The 15,399-nt window shown below is 44.7% G+C and overlaps 1 protein-coding gene across 1 annotated transcript in view; it reads right to left on the reverse strand.

The window, feature by feature from the left end:
• TBC1D1 (TBC1 domain family member 1) overlaps positions 1-15,399 on the reverse strand; it is a 207,145-nt gene that overhangs the window by 92,590 nt on the left and 99,156 nt on the right. The window contains 4 exon segments of the mRNA XM_023753657.1: positions 2,463-2,592; positions 3,334-3,438; positions 5,190-5,279; positions 7,164-7,682. Coding sequence (XP_023609425.1) covers positions 2,463-2,592; positions 3,334-3,438; positions 5,190-5,279; positions 7,164-7,682 — 844 coding nt within the window.

Below are 15,399 nucleotides of genomic sequence, written 5' to 3' on the forward strand. Positions count from 1 at the left end.
TCTGAAACCCTCGCTGCCTCCCTTCTGCCCGGAGAGTCAGGTGGTCTGACACATGAGGGTGTCGATACCAAGGGAGTCAATTCACAGGTGGGCAAGAGCACAGCAAGGCCAGATGGGTTTTGTCAGAGCAAATTCAGGTGCTCCCCTGGCAAGATGTCAGGTCTTAGAAGGCAGGGAGACAAATAGTTGGTTTTACTGTCCGAACGACTTAAATGCTGAATCAAAATGGTGTTGAAATTCACAGTAACATAAGCCCTCACTAATCATTAGCCAACACTCCTCCTTGCATATGGAGATGCCTCGGACAGTGTCAGCTTCCTAGTTTGGACACACTGTATTGTTTGCTGAGACATCCCCAGGGGGAGAGAAACCCAAGCGCTGAGAAGAGTTAGACTAATCGTACGCTTCTCGCAGTCTTCGGTGAAATCACGCAGGGAGACTGTTCCTCGTACTCAGCAGGCATGGGGAGATCCTTCGCCAAGTTCCATCCTTGTCTTCAGGATGCCTTGGCGCATTCGGTCCTTCCTGCCCAACCAACTCAAAGCAGAGGGGCCCACCCCGGTCTGCCCGGTTACCCACACCTTCCCCGTGGCTTCGCACCACCTTCAGCGCCTCCTGGGTGGTTTCTGCAGCGAGGTGGCGCACTCCCCACATGATGCCAAAAGGCTTTAGAGGGGGAAAGGGAGGCAAGGAAGAGGTAACCAGAGTCAAGGGCAGTCCCAAACCACAACCCTGCAGCCCCCATGGGTGCGCCCGCCTTCACACTGTCTGCGGGAGCTCTGACGCATGGCCTGGCTCAGCCGAGGCGAGTTCGCTTAGAGTGCAAAGGGAAACCTCCGTTCAGCTGTTTTTCGTTTTAGTGAAAGCACAATTCATTCTAGTAATTCTGAAAATGCTCCTCTAAACTCTAATATAAGCAAAACACGATGTGAATCCTACGAGCAGTGGCACACAATTCAAATCCAACCCGAGCACGCCTGCACCTCTCACGTGTTGTAAGTGCACTGTAGAGTGGTGTGGCCAAAGTCGTCAATGTGTACTGTATGTTTATTGTATTGTATTTTATTTTTTGTTAATTCTTACCCAAGGATATTTTTCCATTGATTTTTTTAGAGAGAGTGGAAAGGTTGGGAGGAGACACAGAGAGAGAAATACCGATCTGAGAGACACACATCGACTAGTTGCCTTCTGCATGCACCCCACCTGGGCCCAGGGATCAAGCCTGCAACTGAGGTACGTGCCCTTGACGGGAACAGAACCCAGGACCCTTCAGTCCGTGGGCTGGTGCTCTATCCACTGAGCCAAACTGGCCACGGCTATTTATTGTATTTTAAACATTCCGGGGCATAACGTGGCTATATCCGTTAACACGACGCAGTCTTGAAGTCTTTTGTTTTTGTGGCCATGTCATTGGTCCTCTCCACAGTTTATGGAGTCATTGGCCAAACTATATGTTCCCATTAGAACTGCTCTTATGGGAACATGCATGAGCTTTAATAAACCACTCACTTCATTGTACTGATTAGAAATGCAACAGAGCAAACAGCAAGGGCCTCCGACTGTTCATAGAGTAATGAGCCCCTCCCCTGCGGAGGACGCCTCGAACGGTGCCCTCTGCACTCCGGAAAGGCGCCCATCATGCAGGCAAAGCATACCTTCCCCAGCCTACGTGAGGGACGTTTACACATCAGCACGGCTTCCTGCTTTGCTTAGATTTCGTCAGGTAAAAGATGAATTAAATGATAATTCCCAAACCTCAGCGGCAAAATTCCCACCCTGAGTACACTTTTCAGCTGTAACATTCTGAAAGCTAAGCCAGACCAAGGAAAGCTTTACCGGGGGGACTCTGGAACCCTTCCAGTGCCTACGATCACAACCTGCTTTATCTTCCAGGCCAAAGTCACCGCGGGCCCCTTAGTCAGCTCCGAAGGGACATTTGCGTCACCGTTCACCTTATCTTGAAAACCACCAAGGAAAGGGTTATCCCTCTCAGATGGGATCTCTAGTTAAAGGCCAACGTCTCCTGTTCCCAGATATGTTTCGTATAATGTCAGCAAATAGTAACCACCAGGAAAACACAGTAAGAAATATTAATCATTTTGATTCGTTTTAAAGAGCACTATAATGCCAGAAAATGAACCTTAAGACGCTTAAGATGAAAACTGTCCATTTATCTCACTTAAAAGGGGAAATCAATACCACTTCACACCCATTGAGGTGGTTATCAAAAAGAATAAAGCAAAAAACAACAAGTGTTGGCAAGGACGTGGAGAAATGGCTGATGGGAGTGTAAAAGGTACACCACTATGCTCGAATCACACGCACCTGGCGCAATCCCTGACACATGGAACACAACCCAGTGACTAATCTACGGCTCCATCAGGAGGAACCTGTCAGCGGTCAGCGAGTGCAGGTCACCTAGCTCCCGGGCCTTCACCTCCTGCGGAAGGGGCCCTACTCACCCTCGATGCGCTCGCAGAGCTTGTGCAGGCCCTGCAGGGGGCAGCCCTCGCACAGCTGGGCGGGCGCTCTCGTCTGCTGCACAGCAGCCACCGTGAAGGCCTGTTTCAGCGTCATCATGATCTCATCCACCTGGTCAGAGAGGAGAGAGACGTTAGCCAGCGAAAGGTCCACTTACCGTGAGCGGGCTCCGCATTTGGGACTCTGCGGGAAGACTTAATATTTTACGAGTTTTCTGGACCATGAGTCACAGGTTGGCAGGTAACAGTCATAACTGCTAGGATGATCGACTGAGAAACACTGCCTAGATCAGCGGTTCTCAACCTGTGGGTTTCGACCCCTTTGGGGGTCGAACGACCCTTTCATAGGGGTCGCCTAAGACCATCGGAAAACATATATCTAATTACATATTGTTTTTGTGATTAATCACTATGCTTTAGTTATGTTCAATTTGTAACAATGAAATTGGGGGTCACCACACATGAGGAACTGTATTAAAGGGTCGCGGCATTAGGAAGGTTGAGAACCACTGGCCTAGATGCTCAGGGCTCTTACAGGGGATATGAGAAAAACTAAAAGCACCAATTAGTTACAGAGTGAAAAAGCCAATTCTTCTGATCAAAAGTCCAAAATGACATTTTAAAATTGCTAAACCAGGGGGTGCAGGCGAGCCAGTTCTTAAAAAATAATGAAAACTGAAAATGCACTCCCAAGTGAATCTCAGATACGTGCTAATTAAATAGTCATGAAAGAATAGTAAAGCCAAATAACAATATGTCAATGAGACTGCGGTTTTACTAAGGAAAGAAAACTCCATGAGCTTGAAAGTCTTCATCGCTAAGGGTTCACGTGAGCGCTGCCCGCCCAGCTTACCAGAGCCTCGTTTGTGCACTGAAACACGTAACAGACGAAATGGAAGCCACCGCCTCCCGACGACTCCCGGCAGATGAACCCGAAGTGGTCCACGTGTCTAATACCCTGTCGGAGGTGGGAGAGAAGAAGGAACGTTGAGCTGAATCCGAAAGAGGCATCGCTGCCAGGAAGGCAACTGCAAATTTACACCACGCCACGTGAAAGGGCACCATCACGTTATTATTTCAGATAAAGATCTAAAAACCCCTCTCAAATATGATCATGAACGCTGTTCTTCTCAAATGCTACTCTGATTATTCCCACAATAAGATCTCACAACTGGAGTTTTTAGTGCTCATTTTAGCACTAAAAGGAAGGAAAGAAAAGTTGACACAGAAAAATGAGAATTTTTCGGAGGTATTAAAGAATAAAAAGGTACTTGGAAAATCAAAAGCAGACCACAGATTAATGAAGAAACACAACCATACACACACATGCGCAGACACACGTGTACATGTACACATGCAAACACACACAGACACAAAGGTTAAAAGATTCAAAAACATGTGTGTACTTATACAATAAATGGGCAAATACTGAAGTAAACTGGTATGAAGAATGAGCCAGAAATTATAATCACAAAGGAAAGAGAAGCTTTTAAACATAAGATGTTAAGGCCAGGGCTCCATCGTCGTTTTTAAGAGCTCTTTCTAATAAATATTAATATCTAAAATTGTTTTGAATGTATCAGCTACGAGGCACCTTAATACAGAGAAGACATGGTCCATAGACATTCATGTGTGGGGTCTCCTGAGAGCACCCGCAGGCGGAGGTCTGAGTGCTGACCACGGGAAGGTCAGGGGATTACATAAACTTGAGGAAATCATAAAACTATCACGTGAAAAAGCCAACATTAAGCATTACCATTTCCATAGAAATAGCAGCAAATCAAGATAAAAGTTCTGTGGAGAATCTCACGTTCGATCAGATGTTTTCTGATCCGTGGCAATCAGGGACTGGCTGGCTGCTCAGTGTTCTCCAGCAACAAGTGCAGCACAAGCTAGAGGTTCCTCCTCGGGGGAACGGGGTTTGGAAAAACTGTTCCTTTGTAAATGGTCCCCTATTTGATCTATTGAGGAACATTCTTTAGTTTCACATTTTTGGGGGGAAAAATCCCTTTGAATCCTTAAGGAGATCATGTTATACATCAATAAACAATGAGATCTTCATCATCTTATTAAGAGAAAATGGAAGTGAGGAAATGAGAAGTCAGAGTTTAAAAAGTAGTCAAACAGTATCTTGAGTGACCTCATAGTTGTGAGGAAGATCCTGAGTAAAACTGGCACAGCTCATTTATAACTGATCGATTCTCCAAAATCTACGGAACTCACTGGGAGATTATCAAGAAAGAACTCAAGTAGACAGTATCCTGAGCAAAACATCCTCAAAAATAATCACTGTCTATTCTATTTTGAGAAAGAAGAAATCATGTTATTGGTACCCAATAAAGTTATTACGTTTGTAAAGAAGAAATAAGTATCTATTTAAAAATATGTATATAACGTGCCCACAGACATACACATATACACATGAGAATAATCTCTTGGGAATATTACCACCAATAATTGAAAAAAAGAAAAGTAGACCTATTTTCTCCAGTAGGTTATTGTTTCTAAAAACAAAATCCTTAATTTCGAAATTACATTCACATTTTGCCTTAACATATCAAAGTAAAGGAGGAAGAAATGCAAGAACACAAATCAAGTACTTAGAACACATACATCTTGTGACCTTTAGCACTTCCGTTGATGGACAGATATGGAAATAATTCAGTAAAAATTCCACTGCAATTGAGCCAATAACCCATCTGAACTTACCTGAGAGCAGAAGGATATCTCCTTAAAATTTTTCTCCAATGCTATTTTTTTGGTGTCAGGACTGATGAGGTAAACTTCAGATTGACCAATCTTAAAAGACAAACAAAAAAAGCAACCAGCTTCTCATGAAAGCTGAATTCAAATTTATCTCACAAACGTTCTCATTTCATGACCTATGAAAATAAAGAATAAAAGGGGCAAGCGTCTATAAAATCCTGACTATCTCACCGTGGAAAATCGCTTCCAGGGCTGTCATTTAACCTACGGGTTTCGGGTAGTGCAGGACAACTTAGCGCGTTTGCCTACATTAGACAGCGGTCCTCCGTGCGACGGAAGAACCACATATCCAAAGTCAGCAGCAACGCCTCAGCTCCTACGTAAGTGCATCCCCCAGAAAACAAAAACTGTCTTTTAAAACGTCCCAAACAGTTTACTAATGACTTTTATTCTACGTCTTTTAAAATTATTGTTAAAATAATCTACCCTTTGTGGAGTCCATACTGTGTGTTAGGCATTCCTGTACTACATAGCAGACTTTGCAAAGTTAGAGCATTAGCATAAGTTAACACTGTCTTACTGACCTGAGTCAGCACAGCAGACTCCGCTCTAGGACTGAGCCGCCATGGCCACCTGCTGTCTGTGCTCCGTCCCTCCCCCGGGGCCTCCTCTCCTGCACCTCCCTGAACCCAGGACACTCTGCTGGTTGTCCACACCGAAACCTCTGCTCGGTGAGAGTCACCTCCTCAAAGAAGCCTCCCCAGTCCCCCCGAGGCTCTGGCAGCACCCTCTGCTTATCCTTTGCAGTATTTATCCCAGCTGTAATGAGATCATTACTTGCAACCAGTTGTTGGTCTCTCTTTCCAGAATCTAAACTCCACGTGGGCAGAGACTACATGTCTTGTTCACGGCTGTATTTCTGGTGTATTGCAAGGGACCCTGTATGCAGTGGACACACAATAAGTACTTGAAAATAAAGGCACCGAGCAGCTTTCCCAATGACTCCAAGAGAAATTTTTCAAAAATAACAGATTAAAGCACAAGAGTGACTGCAAGCAGCACCCTTCGGTACACTAGGTCTATGATGACAACGGGAAGAAGTCAGCCCTGTGCTCCTGACTCACTCTCTTGATCGTAAACCTGCATACAGCCATCAGCACTCAACTAAGTAGCCAGCTCCTTACCCCTCAGTCATCTCACTGCCCTGGGTCAGGCACAAAAACAAGACGGGACAGATAAGGTAATTCTGCTCAACCTTAAGTCAAAGGAACAACAGAGAGGGGGGTCAAGGAACGATCAGTTCTCTCCATCTTCAGAGGCCAGCTCCCTGCTGGGACAGCTCCACCCCCATCAGCTCAGACCCAGGGACTCCCAGAAAGGGCAGCGCACGCAGCAACCCCACCTGCAGGGACAGCCTCCCTGCCAATTCCTTTTCTGCCATTTGGCCCATTATCAGTTTACCAAACTTCTAGAAAAAAGTGAGCAGGCCATTGGCTGAACTAACATTTCAGTTTGGGTATAAATTTCAAATATCACGTCATCTCCAAATCCAATTACCCTGCTTAACAAAGCATAAATGCTTTATACATTAATAAAAATACCAAGGAGGGAGTATTTTCCAAAAAGATTTTGTTGAAACAGATGACTTGAAATTAATATACATTTTTTAAAATCCCTTTCTGGGCCTCTTTTACACATATTAACTGTGTTCCTTCCACATTGAAAAGGTATCTTTATAAGCATGGTTGGGGGAGATAAAAATTATACAAGAAAATGGATTCTCTTTATCCTTCCCCTTGATGACTTTAAAGGCTTAGGACTCAAGCAAGGACTTTATCCTGAGAAAAGAATTATTGAGGATAAAAATACATGGATTCCACATAAACCCAAAAGCAGTGTACTAAGCTTCTTGGCTCAATAAAGCAGATTTTCTTATCTGAAGACTGGGGATGACCACGAGGCTTGGTGATGTTTTACCGTAAAAAGCATAGTTCGATTTTCCTCAATATCCGTTGGCTGCACAATATTGTGTCCACTGATGAGGTGGTTCTCAATGTCGTTTTCATCAAAAGAGCTGAAGAAACTGTGACTTCGCAGGCTCCCATCCTGAAACTCCTTCCTATAGGCCAGGGAGCGCAGGCCGGGCTGCGAGAAGGACTTACGCATGGGCCAGTGGCCCTGCTCCGTGGGCCCCGCGGGCTGCAGCACCGATCGGAACTTATCCGTGAAGGAAAGCGCCGCAGCAGGGTTGCTGGCCTCGGAGTTCTGGGAGACCAGGTCAAGTTCGGCTTTCCTGCTGCAGCTGATGTGGTTGAACTTCTCAATGCACTCGTCGATCAGGGCTGGCGGCGCCTTCTTGTGCGCCACGGTCACCCGGCCGCAGAAGAGCACCTCGAACTTCTTGGAGAACGTGTCGTCAAACTCCGAGGGGCAATGCAGCTCCTCCTGGCGGGCGATCCTCCCGGCGTGGCGGATGGAGCTGATGATCTCGGGCACCTGCCGAGAGAGGAAGGAGTGTTATTTGGAACACGCAGTAGTGGGCACTCCCAGGCACAAGGAGCCAACACCATGCTCTCCCCCGGCTTCGCTGCACATTCCATCACAGGGCACCAAAGGAGGATCCCACAGGAATCTGTCCACTCCTTTCCTGGCACTTGTCTCACTGTCAGTGTACCGACCTTCTAGAAAAAGAAGTCTGCCCTCCCATGGGTGCAAAATACACAGCTTTCGCAGGGAAGAGATGAGGAATCCTATATAATAAAAGCCTAATATTCTAAATGTCCAGGCGTTCGTTCAACCGGTCGACCAGTCGCTATGACACACACTGACCACTAGGGGGCAGACGTTCCAATCGGTAGGTTAGCTTGCTGTTGGGGTCCGGCTGGGTGAGACAGGCCGAACATGCCCTGGAGCCCTCCACAGCCCCTCCCTGGCCTAACTGTGCACCAGTGGGGTCCCTCAGCCTGGCCTGCACCCTCTCACAATCTGGGACCCCTGGGGGATGTCAGAGAGACGGTTTTGGCCCGAACCCCACAGGCCAGGCCACTGGTGCAGGACTCCGTGCACCGGGCCTCTAGTAGTATTTATAAAGCACCTCTTACATCTGAGGGGCTACTCTAGAAGATTCACATGCCCACACCCCACAAGGTTAAGTCAACTGGCTCACGGATGCACGGCCAACGTGGCTAGCCTTGGATTCAAACCCAGGCTGATGCCAGTGCAAAGCCAAAGGTCCTCTCTGGAGAAGCCATCACCCCTGGAGAGTTTTGTCTCCAATGCAGCTCACCAAAACACTATGCAGCGACTCTAGATCTCATGGCAATGTAGCTGGGAAAGTTGTCCACAATAAATGGCTGGGATGAGGATGACAAGACAAGACTGAAATAATCTTATAAAACATTTCTTCAAATCATTTTCTTCAACGACAACTGACAATTTATTGCCGAGTCCTGTACTCCCTAATAGTTGAATAGTATTAAGTGCAGAGCGTGGAGGTTTTAATCAAGGAGTAAGCAACCATGACGGCATCATTATCACAGCAACACACTGGGGCTCCCACTCACAGAGATGCCCAAGCCTTTAGGTTCAAGGTAAAGTCACGATCAGAGAATGAACAGAATGCTCTCGTGTGCTACTGCGGTCCCGACTGCTACACCCTCTCATCAGTAGCTTGGGACGAGATCCCTCAGAGTTCAGAGCAGCAGCAGACGGAGGAGGAGTCTGTGGCAGCTGTGGGTAGGTCTGTGCTATCAGCCATACACTAAACAAGACGGGCATGATTCAACTTCCCATAAGGAAATGCCTACTTATTGTCATGACCTAACACCCAAAGCAATTTTTTTTTCCTTTTTTTTCTGTTAGATAATTCAATTTAAAGTCCAATACCCATTGGCCCAATGTCTTTTTAAAAACATTATAGGGAAGGAAAAACAACAACAACACCTTTTCAATTTAGGTCAAAGATCAATATAATACAGTAAATGGAGGTGGTTTTAATAGATTTTAAAAGTATGCTTATATTCTGGGTTCATGACATAATCCCTTAAAACTCAAAAGATTTTTTTCCTCTATATTTCATATCAAGCACATCTTAAAGACAATCTCTCTACCATAAAAGATTATGATATGTCATTTCAAGGTATTTTATCATATAAAGAGTCAAAATAGCCCTAGCCAGTTTGGCTCAGTGGCTAGAGCGTCAGCCCGCAGAGTGAAGGGCCCCAGGTTCAATTCCGGTCAAGGACATGTACCTCGTTTGCAGGCTCGATCCCCAGCCCTGGTGGGGGCATGTGCAGGAGGCAACCAATCGATGTGTCTCTCTCATATCGATGTTTCTCTGTCTATCTCTCCCCTTCCCTTCCACTCTTTCTTAAAATCAATGGGAAAATATCCTCGGGTGAGGATTAACAACAACAACAACAACAAAAAAGTCAAAATACCTTTAAGGATATTTTAAAAATTGATTATGAAGTATAAAACCTAAATGATACTAAATAAGGTGAAATGTCAACAGACATCAAGCATCTGTCTGCACTATTTGCTTGTGCTGTAGCTCACTCTTCTACCACTAAGTAATTATACATCGCATGGAGGCCTCAAAGTTGTTCATCGATATAAAAAAGGCAGGACAAAGAGAAGAAAGAGGTAGGGAGTTGAGGTTTCATTCACACCTTTGCCAACAAGTCACCACAAGACCTCAGCAACATCAGCCTCAGTTTCTCTCTTTGAAAAAAAAAATGCTTATTAAGATTTTTCAGTTAAAAGTTGTATCTGTGAAGTAAACAATAATGATGTTTTTCAAAGAAAAATAACCAACTTATGCAAGTCAGGAACCTTGTCGCTTTTCTGAGCAAGTGTGTGGAATTATTTAATCAGGAGCCACATGAGTCTTCCCAATTACTAACCCTTCTCTCTGAACAGAACATTCAAAGTTTACTCAGTCTTTTGAGGTTTGTTAAAATTACTGGCATTTCTGGCCCTAGCTGGTTTGGCTCAGTGGATAGAATGTCGGCCTGAAGGGTCCCGGGTTCGATTCCGGTCACGGGCACATGCCCGGGTTGCGGGCTCGACCCCCACTGGAGGGCATTCAGGAGGCAGCCAAACAATGATTCTCTCTCATCAATGATGTTTCTGTCTCTCTGTCCCTCTCCCTTTCTCTCTGAAGTCAATAAAAATATATTTTTTAAAATATATATATACATATAATTGACATGTCTACTAGTAGTATATGCTGGGTCACCCGGTGCATCTGGAGTGAGTAATGTGTCTTCCATTATGTATCAAAGGGGAGAGAAAATGTGTGAAGCCACATGCGTTTATGGTGACTCGGTAATAAGTGGCACAGACACAGTAAGACACAAAGCAGAGAACTTGGTTGTTCCCTCACTTCGCAGGGGCAGGGGGGCTGTAAAGAGATCACTGTGCCTTGGCTGGGTTGAGCTGTGGAAGCTTTTCCAACCCCAATTTCTTCTACACTGTCATCAGGTTCCTAAAATGACATGCGGCAGTGGAAGACCAGGGCCCACCTCCCCCTGCTCTGGTGAGTCATGTGTAATGTGGGTAAAGGAGATAACTGGGGTTAGAGAAATCCCTGGGATCCTGGCCAGAAGAATATAACAATCTCAGGATATTTGAAGGTATACTGCCCAACATCGTTTGAACAATGAATCATAAACAGTTAAAAATCTAATGTTAAAGATTACTATAAATCATTCGTGTATACTAGGAGTCTATTTAAATTTTTTTAAAAATGGCTCCAAATGTGTGCAATTGTGTAAACCTCTATCCATTGTGTTGTTCCCTTCACCAGAACAGACCTGGCCGCTGCTTTCCGAAAAATGAAGGCATAATGCCCACGTGTGAGGAAATCCTGAACTCTCCATTCTTGATAACTCTGTCCTTGACTCACCTGCACTGTTACTTATTACATGTGAGAACTGGGTCGTTCACGTCATTTATTTTCAAACATGTTTCCAGGTATGACGCGATGCCAGGAGGCAGGGATTCAGGGTGTGAGATGAATGAATGGAAGGGAAGGGAGTACCGAGTAATTGACACGGGGTCTGCTGGGAGCGGAACTCAGAACGAAGCACTGAAGATGGAGAGAAAGGATGAATAAGAGATGCCGGAAGACTGAACCCAAAGGGCTAGCGATCACCTGGGAGCAGGAGGTGAGCGTACCGAAGACTGCACGTAACCTGCAGAGCTCGGGCTTAGCCTTCTCGGTAGACGGTTGTGCCACTGGCCCAAGTCAGGAAAACAGAGGAGAGGTGGGCCTGGGGGGACATCACAATGAGTTCTGCTTCTGTCCATGTTGAGTGAGACCAGGGGACCTGAAGTAAAGGCCTCTGGTGGGCAGATACACAAATGGGCCTGGCCCCTAAGGCAGGAGACCTAGATTCGGAAGCCAACAGCTCATACACAGGAGGTAGCTCACACCTTGGAAAGAGAAAAAGGGAAAGTAAAGGAAGAGAGAAAAGATGGGACCTTGGGATATACCAACATTTCAGGCAGAGAAGGGGGAGGGCAGGCAGGCAAGGATGCTGTCAGAGGTGCCAGGGAAGCCAGCACTCCCGCTTCCAGGGAGAGGAGGCGACAGAATACAGCAAGGGCCAAGCCAGGTCTGCTGGAGCTGGCAGCTGATAGAGATACGTACAAATAAAGGGGGGGGGGTGCCGATACTAACCCCCCAAAAGAAGCAAAAATGCCTCAAGGTCAAACTTCAGTCTCTACAAGGACATACACTTCAAAGTTACAATATTTACAAACAGACCCTTGTAGGCAAATACGCTGAGGCCAGTGGAATATATTCCCACTGATATGATCTGGGTACTTTTAACAAAAATCTTTTTTTAGTTTAGTCACAGCAATAATGTCTACGTCATTTCTGACTGCAGATAAGCAGATAAAGTAAATCAAAATTAACCAAAGCAAAGACAAGAATCTGAAAAACATTTTACTGGAATAAATTCAACAAGGGTTTGAAATTTGGTTTTATTTCCTTCTACATTGCAACTTGCAACAAAAAGGAATCATCAATAATAAAGCGGCCCAGTTTAGACATAAAAGTTTACTGAACCGATCTCTGCTGACTTATTTGAGTTTATACTAAAGCTCCATTGTAAGGTAAATCTGCACTCACTTCACAACCCAAGCAAGTTTCTTTCTAATCCACACACCAACAAATGCACGGTGTAGTACGAACTTCCAGCAGCGGGCTCAAGTGAATATTGTTCTTTATTAAGTAGCCAGAAAACGATACTCTAAGAGAGTCAGAAATGTTCATTTCTGTAAATAAAGTCCTTATTTGAACATTTGGGTCAACTTTCTTTTTAAAAACATAGGGATTTGAAAGGATTATAAACACACTGTGAGGTGTAATTGCATTCAATTACAAATAAATGGTAACAAATAAATAGTAAATTAATCTAAAGAAGCCCATATTTTGTCCTTAAAATGCTAGCATTTTTTCCTGTTATTTAACATTACAACATTCCAAAACTGCAAAAACATGACAGGCCACACTGTATGTACTCTGTCCCTTGGATGACATGTTCTCTCCCTGCCAGGAGTTAAAACAAGCACTTCGAAGGAACAGCCCTGTGTTTTGATGTTGGTAATGGGTGGTTATTTTTTATTTGTTGGTGATAAACAAAGTAAATGGGGGGAGGGGCTAAACTAAACCAAGTATTTCCTCACTCTGTCTTACATGCCTTGAATTCCATACAAAATGCTAAAGAAAGTTTCTTCTTACTAGTGCTCGGGACTCGCGTTATTTAACGAGAATGACTCGCCTCTCTGACAGTGTCTAGACAGGACACGTGTGAGCATTTATACCCAACAGTGCGGCTTGTTGAGATAAGATTCATCACAAAGATGTAAAGCTCGTACAATGAAGAGGACGTGATTCCTCCTGTCCTTATGAGGCTTGCCGTGCGCGAGGCGAGAGACACGTCTAAATATGTGATTGTCAATATAACGACAGATGCTGGCACACAAACACGAGCCAGGCAGAGAATGTGAGCTGGAGACGGGGTCCTGAGTAGAGAGGTCTGTCTTGTCTACCAGCCCTGGCTACTACGAATGCCTGGACTCCTGCTTGGCCCTGACAATTAGCCACAGGGTCTGACTAGTATGTCACATCTTCCCAAAAGAGAGATCAGATGTGCTCATGAGCTGGCTGAGGAAGCATCAGGCACATAGGAAATGCTATTGACTGCGAGCCGCTAACACAGGGCCACACACCCTCATTCACCCGTACCTCTCAGCATGTGTTAAACAGCAGTAGTATTCTGCTTCGCTAGTTCTGAAATGGAAACTAGATAAACGCAGCTTTCAGACCACATGGAAAGAGCCTATGCAAACACAAAACCCAGCATCACACTCCAAAATAATCGTTTGAAAGGTTCACCACAACCTTTTGATCAAACCAACACGTTTCTTCAAACATTTAAAACATTGAGACTAAAATCCAACAAAAGAAGTTATTTAATAGCTGCAAGAGTAAATGAGAGAGAGTGGGAGAAGGTAAGAAAGGAAATGAAAGAGTGGGAAAAGATATCACTGTAAGATTGTGAAATTATTTTACGTTTTCTAAAACAAGTCTGAAAAGTCAAAACACTAAAAGTTAAAATATTAATAGAAACCATGAAATAAACCATTGAAATGTTCAACCTGGGAACATCAGTCCTCGAAGCCCAAGCCTTTCATTAGTGTATTGATTCACAACTCAAATGTATTGATTCACACTTCAGAATTGCCAATATTTTAAAAAGTGAATGTCTAGCCCACCCCAGTGTAGACAAAGCTGCTGGCTTGGTGGCGGGCCCTGGTCCCTGCAGTTTTCAGAAGCGCCCACAGTTCCAATGGGCAGAATCCTGGATGTATCACCTGTCCCCTGTCATGCCCCGAGGTAAGGAATGCCACCTCTCACCATCCCCCACACCATCACACCCCAAAATGATGGACTGATTGTAAGGCTGTGGCAGCACAGACGCAGCCCAGCTGCAGACCGTGCTCTCAGCAGAGGTGAACAAACTATCAAAGACAAAAACACAGCATCGCCACCCAGGTATCTGATGATACGGGCACATTTGATTTGCAAATAAATTCCCTGCATTTCAGAGGCCTCCGCTAATTAAATACCTAAGAGTGAATGCCTTATAAAAAAGCCTACTCTATCATTTTGATCAAAATTTACTTCAAAATAATCTCTCACTGATTAAGAAACACAAATACAATGAGCTAGCAGTTAATAATAGCCCAATATTAGTTATGTATGTTACAAAATCTATGAAAGGGGACACTGGAGTCCCTTTTCTACAAGTCAGGGAATAAAAACACGTCTGGTTCCTTCTCCAGGATACACGCCATCATCAGTCTCAAATTCGGTCACCGAGGGAGAGACCATCCGTGAAAGAATAGCTGGTCATACCATGTGTATTTATAAACAAAACAGTAAGATCAGCTAGAGCATTGCACACCAATATTGTTTTGCTTCTACATAAAATCAACCAGGACCAAACATATTTAACTTATTAAAATTTATTTTCAAACTAATAAGTTACCCATGTGTTGTGTGTTCACACCCAAATCAGTAATCTTAGACACAAACTTTAGAGGAGGAGAATGTGGACCTTCTATTAGGCGGCACACACCGCAGTCTTTTTCACCTGTTCTCATTCATGCCCTAAAACAGTGATGGCGAACCTATGACACGCGAACTCATTTTTTTGGTTGATTTTTCTTTGTTAAATGGCATTTAAATATATAAAATAAATATCAAAAATATAAATCTTTGTTTTACTATGGTTGCAAATATCAAAAAATTTCTATATGTGACACGGCACCAGAGTTAAGTTAGGGTTTTTCAAAATGCTGACACGCCGAGCTCAAAAGGTTCGCCATCACTGCTCTAGGCCAAAGGGGCTGACTTCTCTGAGCTGAACTGGAAGGTCAATTGTTTTATGACCAAGACCTTTTGTGGGCAGGTTGCTACTGAGCAGAAGGGAGAGAACAGAGGAACGCCTTGAGCCCTGCCTCTGACTCCCTTCCAGGAGTCAAGGTCAGGAGGCAGCTATGGCATCACTTGGCATGCAAGGGCCAACCTCACGAACCGAGGAGACCAAGTACTGATTGTTTTACCACTTCTCTATACTCCAGCTCCCATTCAAACCCCAGCGGCAGAATGTCCCCGTTAGTCATCTCTTATTTC

Source organism: Myotis lucifugus, unplaced genomic scaffold, assembly GCF_000147115.1.
Source record: "Myotis lucifugus unplaced genomic scaffold, Myoluc2.0 scaffold_48, whole genome shotgun sequence".
NCBI lineage: Eukaryota > Metazoa > Chordata > Mammalia > Chiroptera > Vespertilionidae > Myotis > Myotis lucifugus.